Source organism: Chaetura pelagica, unplaced genomic scaffold (assembly GCF_000747805.2).
Source record: "Chaetura pelagica isolate M959 unplaced genomic scaffold, ChaPel_1.0 scaffold47, whole genome shotgun sequence".
Lineage (NCBI taxonomy): Eukaryota > Metazoa > Chordata > Aves > Apodiformes > Apodidae > Chaetura > Chaetura pelagica.
This window is the reverse complement of record NW_009954140.1, coordinates 1,322,926-1,330,450: the sequence shown is the minus strand read 5'-3', so window position 1 is coordinate 1,330,450 and position 7,525 is coordinate 1,322,926. Positions and strand designations below refer to the sequence as shown.

The window sequence follows — 7,525 nt, the reverse complement described above, 5'->3', positions numbered from 1 at the left end:
GGGGCGCAGCCGCAACTCCCAGAACGAAGTCAACGGCTGGTAAGGCTCCTGCCCGCGGCTGGGGCAGGTTTGGCAGAGCTAGCGCTGCCCTGGGTTCACCCTTCCACGCGAAATGCCCCTCCGTGGGAAGTTAGAGTGGAAGGGGAAGGTCGGTGCTGCCCCGTGGAGATGCCTCCTCCGGAGAGGAGAAAACGGGAACGCAGCGGGATCGCTGTTGTTACAGACACGCTCGGGTGCTGCGGAGTTTGCTGGCTCTTCAAGCCAATATGTTACTACTTTATTTTGCCTTTTTTTGTCTGTTTTTTGTTGGGGGGGCAACTTCAAACAGTACAGGCAGCCAGAACACAAGGCTCAGCTTGCAACATGTGTGCTTGTCTAACCAGAAATCTTTTTTATTCACTCCTAAATCACGTTTGAAAGTTACTTTCCCTTTCAAGGAGGGAACTTGCAAGCTGTTCCAGTGATCTACATAAACACTTTGGTTTTGACATCTCATTCAGATACCCCCTGACAACACCAAACGTGAGACTTCTCTGTAATAAACACTTGTGCAAGTGGGACTCTAGACATGAACACACCCCCCCAAAACGTTACTTGCAGGGAATGCTCAGGCATTTTTGGAGTCTGTTTTCTTTAATTCAGCCTGTACTTACTGTGCTGGATTGTGCTTGAAGTCGTAATTAAAAATAGGAAGAGTAAGATTAGGAAAGGAGCTTGACTTTCAAAGCTTGATCAGCAGTTTTGAGGCACATGGGACACTTGCAACTTGAGGTTCAAATTGTGGTGATTAAATTTAGAACTTGTGAAAATTTAAGATAACTGATTCATAAGGTGTTGAATTATCTTAGATAAACAGCTGCTTGTCATCAAAATGAGTTTGTATCTAAAATTGGCTTGGACAGAGAAATCAGTCATAAAATATAATTATTTGTAAAAAATTGTACACAGGAAAATTGAAAATAAAATACAGAACCTACAGAAAGAGGAAACATCACTGGAACCCAGGATAGGGAAGAGTGGTAAGACTGGACAGGGAGTTATAATATTTGAGTCTACTAAGTCCTTAATACTAAGCACTAAATAAGCTCAATAGCTTTGGGGATGTTTCTTTACTCTGTCTCTCTTGGTCAGCAATTGCAAATAGTAATTAAAAAACTAGAAAAGTTCTGTGCATCAGTTACAGATTGCAGAAAACTAGTTGTTTGCAGATGAAAGCTTAGGAATTGCTGGTACAGCAAACAGCAACTGGGCAGAGAACTGGGCTTAAGAAGAATGGTTTCAGTCTTTTAAACATAATTCACTTTCCAAAAAGTGCAAGTCATTGTGCTGACAGCATTAATTAAAGAGCAAAAATAGGATCCAAGGAAAGAATCCCTACTAGCTTACATACACACAAGTATTTTAAGTACAACTTATTCTTTCAAAGATTAAAATAGCATACACGAGCCCTTTTATCTTTCTTTCTTCAGAAAAGTTAGTAGCCTAATAAATGACACATTGGAAAGATCTTGAACTTTAAAAATAAGACCATGGTAACTTGGTCTCCAGAGCATTAGAGCAAGGGAAAACTACAGCAGCAGGTGTCACTGCAGGCTCCAAAACCAGCATAAAATTCCAAAGAAGATGGCAATTAAAACCTTTTTTTGCACTAGACATGCATTAGGACTTCTCCTAGGCAGCAGGAATGAGTGAGAATCAATCTGCCATCATTTATAATTTCAAACAGTGTGAACATTTTCCATCTGCAGGACTTGTTTGCACTGGGCATGTAAACGGAATCATGCCCGGGTGGTGGCCTATCTGCTGCGTGCCGGGGCTGACAAGGAGATCCTCACCAAGAAGGGAGAGAGGCCAGCCCAGCTGACGTCAAAGAGAGAGATAAGGAAGATGTTGGGAGGTAAAAACCACTGGCTGTGAGATGTGACCCTCAAGGACACCAGTAAAAGGCTGTTCAAAGCACATGTGTTCCCATCTTTCTGTTGCATATGAAGATGCTGTGTTCAGGTTTTGGTAATAACTGTGATTTGATTTCTAGAGTGCTTGCTTGGTAAGAAAATAAAGCTTAAGATGAGAGGATTGCCAACAAATTCCATATCTAGCTAGCCAAAACTTTATTCTAAATATTGGAAAATTAAAAAGAAACCAACAAACCTATTTTGAAAAATGCCATGATTAAAGAGATGCAGCTTCCTGTTTTCAGAAGGGCAACAGGAGATAATATCTCCAATTTGTATGAAGCCTTTATATGAGCAACACCTAATTCTCCCAACATTCTATGGAGCTTTTAGGCACTGTGTAGAATAAATAGAAAATTAGCAGCCCAGAGAAACAGCTCATTAAAGGACGTGGTAGAGCATTTTCATCATGTCTTGTAACTGTTGGAGCAGAGTATGTTTTGCTGCTAGAGGTGATAACTAATCTGAAATGTGGTCCATTAACAACCTCTTGCCTCCCCTCTTGTCTGTTTTTATTTTCATTGTCTCCCAGCTGTTGAAATGTTAATGTTTCAGCTCTCCCAGTACTGCATGTTCTTTTCCCTTTATCCCCTGACTTAATATTGAAGAACTATTACCCTTTGTTATTCATTGCCTTATACATTATGATGATCACATTATTCCACCAGAGACCACCTTTCAGTGTGCTGGCAACGGATTAAAACAAACCAAACCAAAAGGATTGCAGCGTTTAGGAGGAAATAGCACTCCCAGACTTACTGGAATCAGGCTCTGCTTTTGTTTACTGTATTGCAACACCTGAGCACGGTTCTCTTTACTGTAAAAAGAGGCATAGTGAGTCTAGAATAGATTCATCTAGAATAGTCTGTATAGATTAATCTAGAAGAGTCATAGATAGTCTGAATAGATTAATTTTTATCCTGTTTTAGTACTCCACTCCTCATGAAAAGAAAAATATTGCAATAGCAATACTTTTTTTCCCCCTCCCCTCAAATCAGTCCTGGAGAATGTTGCTTTGTTTGTTTTACAGTGGAAGACGATGAACTCTCAGATGTAAAGAAAGATTCAGATCTGCCAATCATCCCTAATTACTTGGCTAACCCACCTTTCCCTTATGTTTATAACACCATGAGTAACAGTATTCCAGATCCCTCCATGAATGGGAGTGTCTCACACTTAGACTCACAAGACACCAACTCTTCCTCCTTACCTGATGTGGAGCCTCGCACACGGGCAGCGCTACAGCGTGGGAACGCTGCTCCCCAGCCAGCTGGGAATGGAGATGTGCCCTCAGTGCCCCAGGGCTGCACTGCACCACCAAACTCCAAACCTGTCCTCCAGAGAGGTCCACTTTACCAGGGATCTGTGTCCTGGAGCAGAAGTCCCCCTTCACCAGCTGGATCAAGCCAGTCTGTACCTCAGCAGGAGAATGGCTCCTGTATGGGGCCTGTGCCAACGTTTCAGCCGGTTTTCTTCACAGGAGCTTTTCCACTTAATATGCAAGGTAACAGTAAAAGTCTCTTCTCACTCTGTCTTAGAACTTGTCATCTTGGACAGCAAAAATAGACTAATCAGGGTTACATGTATTCAGAGCACTCACAGAGATTTTCAAGCTCCTGTGCTTAGGCATTCAGGAAACATTTGAAAGGGAATTAAAGAGGCAGATATCCTGTTTCTGCTGGAACTGTTATTAAAATACTGATTAAAACATTTGCTATTTGTTTCAAATGCTATAAAAGCATACAGACACCAGGATAATCCAATTCTCTAAATAGCATCTTCCAAGCTTCAAATAAAGAATGAGTATGCAGCCAGCGAGTTCAAGAGAGAACCTCCCATGGCTCAATCTGCAGAGCAGAGTCTGGAGTTTAGCTGTTAGATGATCTGCCTTTTCTGCAGGCAAACATCACCCAGCCCAAAGAGGGAAATCTGGAATTTCAACTTCAGTTCAGAATGTCGTGAAATAAAAGGTGTTCTGATACCATGAATTAGCAATGGGATAACTGATCACCAAAAGGTTCAAAAAACAATAAAGGCAGTCTTGGATTGCTCAGCAGATTGATAACCAATCTAATAATCTGCTTTTAAATTAGCTTAAATCCACTAAGATGAGTATTCAGGCAAAGGTTCTTGCATACAGATACACAGACTGTGACTTAGCTTTGTGATGATTTTTTTCATATAGGTTGATGAAAATCAATCTAATGAAAATTGTTGTCATACAAGTCTGGTTATTTGCTTTCTGAGGATTATGTTGTTACAAATGATACAAACTAAGTTAATAAAACAAAAATATTTGTAAGTTACTATAGAGATATCTTTTCCAATGCCTTTATGCATTTGCCTATTAATGTCCCTTTTTATTTCTAATAGAACTGGTGCTTAAAGTTAGAATACAAAACCCTAATCTTAGAGAAAATGACTTCATTGAAATTGAACTGGACAGACAAGAACTGACCTATAAGGAACTGCTCCGAGTCAGTTGCCATGAGCTGGGTGTTAATCCTGAGCACGTACAGAAGATCAGAAAATTACCAAATACAATGTTGAGAAAGGTAAGAACTCTAGATTTTGAAGTGCAGTAACTTACAAAGATTTTTAAGTTACCATTAAAAAGGAATAATTTGTCAGACACCTGCATAGGCCCAAGTTGCAAAAAAAACCCCACAACAACCCAAAAACCTCCACTCAGCTTCCAGCAGTGGGTAACTGTTTGGGGTTGTTTTGGGTTTTTTTGTAGTAAAAAAGGTTCTCAGGTTTCTTTATCATTTCCTTTCATAAACATCTGGTGTTGAGCCCAGTTAATACCTGATTTCTCTACTACAGTCCTAAACTCGGTACAATAGCACACCCCTGTGACCTGCTAGCAGCATTTAAAAGGCCTGCAGTGCTTTTTGCTAGTTCAGTAAGGACTGTACACATTCCTTCAAAAAACAGAAGGGTGTTTCAGAATGGTTCTGAGTGCAGGTCCCTGGATGTAACTAACTGTCTTTTCACTTCAGTGACATTCACCTGGGCAGCGAACAGAAAACAGACCTGCTGGCCTGTTTTACTGATTCACCACTGACCTTTCTTTCACTCTCAAATCCCTCTAGAGCATTGTTGGCGTCAGTCATGGAGCTAATCTGATTAGTACTAAATTAATACACTTCACTGTACTGCATCTTCACTGACTGTAAGATGACTTATTGTTAGTCGAGAAGTGAAAAAAAATAAAAAGACATAAGCAATTCAGTGATTTGTCAGCTTAGGTTGTTGTTGAAAGGACTGTTTTTAATTTCTGGCTTAATTACTTCAGGCTCTCTGGGTAGGTTATTTATTGTCCCTTGAGGTGATACAAACCTGTTTCTGTGTAATGCTATTTAGCAGCAGAATGCTGCTGCTGCAGGGGGGTTGGAGCTGGAGCCTGTCCCTTGGGAAGGTGTCTTCCTGTTGTTCTTTCCAGACCTTGCCTCAGGCAGCAGTAGGATAGTGTTGGTGAGGACCTTCTGGGGGAGAGGCAACAATTCACAAGCTTCTAAGAATTACCAAGGGGGAAAAATGGGAGTTGGGGGTGGCATGAAGTACATCTTTACAGGTATAAAGCTAGGTTAATGGTTGGACTTGATCTGAAAGTGACTCTGTGTGTGACTCTAATTCTGCTGATCACTTGCACTCACCATCAGTATTGCATTCCTTCTAAAAATAGACTCAAGTGAGTTGCTGAGTAGGGTCTCAGAATAAGATGCAACAGGATTTCTGCTTTCCAGTTTACTGTAAAAAATGGTCATATTTATGGATACATACATACATACATCCCCTGTGTTAGTGTGAGCCTATTATTTTAACTTACCTCTGCACAACTGAACAGATGGTGTATCACCTAACAACTCACTGTATTTATTTAAAGGACAAAGATGTTGCAAGGCTACAAGATTTCCAAGAACTGGAGCTTGTTCTAACAGTAAGCGACACAAACTTACTTTTCAGAGTCCCAGCACTTTCTGAACAGAGTGGTTATAACAAGAAGGCATCAGAACTGACCTATTAATTGTTTAAAGACTAAAACAAAATATTTGTCTCTCTCATTTTAAAATGACATTTGAAATACAGTATCTACAAGGGCTAATGGTATGAAGATTTTGTAACCTTGAACTAAAGTCGTTATGCAGAGTTACAGCCTCTAGTTAATATAAGAGTAATGAAACTGATATGGAAGTAGCTTCATGCAAAGGAAGTATTAGCAGAACTATCTGTTAACTTTTCCTTACAAAAATCTTGAAATACTGTAGAGTTAGCAACTCTCAGGGAAAGGGTTACCTTAAACTGTTCTAATAATTTGTTTGCTAAAATAGCTAAAGAACCTGCCATGAAACCCATTTAATATTTGTCCTGAGTCCATTACCATTAACACTCACTCGTGTATTTAAAGTCCTACCTTATTTAGAAGGAAAAAAAGAGAAGGGTTTAAATCTGTGGAAGAAGCACAAAACTGTGTCTAGTTTAAATACTATCAAGTGACTTATTACCTGTGATTTCTTAATCCCTGTTTACACTTTTCCCTATTTCTCAGGTTAAAACAAATATCCAAATCAGAAATATGCTCTCAACCAAATTACCTGTTGTTGTTTTCTGTCAATATACCTATAGTATTGACATGTGCAATTTAAAATACTATCTTTGTTACTGTATTGAAAACACCTTTATCCAATGCTGCTTTAATTTCCCCCTTTAAAAGCACAAAAAAATGTAATTTTATTTTCCTTTTACCTCTACATTCCTGAGAAATATTGATCTTATTGAACTTTAAAGTTGCCTGTGTGAAAATAAACTAGTGAAATGCCCAGAGTTGTCTGGGCTGACATTAAATCCTGATGTTCCTATGCAATGTATTTTTTTTCCAATGACTTGTGTTTACCTGTGTTGTTTACTGAAAAAAATAATAATCACTTTTCCTGTTCCTGTTCCTTAAAAATTAAACTACTTTGCTATGAAATTCTGGAATAAATAAATTGAAAAGTATTTAAGAGCTGGCTTTTATCTAATCTTTTAGATTTAATATTTACTTGGTCCTCTGCATTTGAGGAGCAGTTCTACTCTGGTAGCCTAAGTGTGAAAGTGTGTAGTATGAACTAGATGAATGGACTAAAGTCTGAAATATAACAGACAAAACTGGGTGGATTTTTTCCACTGTTTCATCATCTCCCCCACAGTTTCTTTGGAAACTACAGCAAAGTGTTTTATTGTCTTACTTTTCTGATAATTTCCAGCCCAAGTTAGCTGTACATGGTATGTGGCCCTGTCATTAGGATTTACAGCAGTAGCTTGCTGCTCAGGGAGCCACCCAAACCAGCTGAAAAATGCTGAGGTGGGAACTGCACCACAGGCTCTTACCGGTCCAGATGACTTCAGGTGGCCACCACAGGTCTCCTTGCTCAGATGCTGAGGCAGGTGAAATTGGTTCTTCTGCAGACAGAGCAGCCACTTGTGTTACAGCTCACACAGTAGGACTTGGTGTCTGAATTCACCCCGGTTCTGTCTGTCTCATCCAGTGAATTGCACTTTGTGCAAAGGGAAGCAGCTTCAGCAGG

General features: G+C 39.7%; 1 protein-coding gene across 1 annotated transcript in view; it reads left to right on the top strand.

Moving 5' to 3' along the window:
* Positions 1-6,094, top strand: part of ANKRD40 (ankyrin repeat domain 40) — a 6,589-nt gene extending 495 nt beyond the window's left edge. The window contains exons 2-6 of the mRNA XM_010002759.1: positions 10-39; positions 1,749-1,897; positions 2,986-3,459; positions 4,329-4,510; positions 5,845-6,094. Of these exons, the coding sequence (XP_010001061.1) occupies positions 10-39; positions 1,749-1,897; positions 2,986-3,459; positions 4,329-4,510; positions 5,845-5,985 (976 nt within the window). The 3' untranslated portion in view covers positions 5,986-6,094. The remainder of the gene's footprint in view (positions 1-9; positions 40-1,748; positions 1,898-2,985; positions 3,460-4,328; positions 4,511-5,844) is intronic.
* Positions 6,095-7,525: the final 1,431 nt, after the last annotated feature.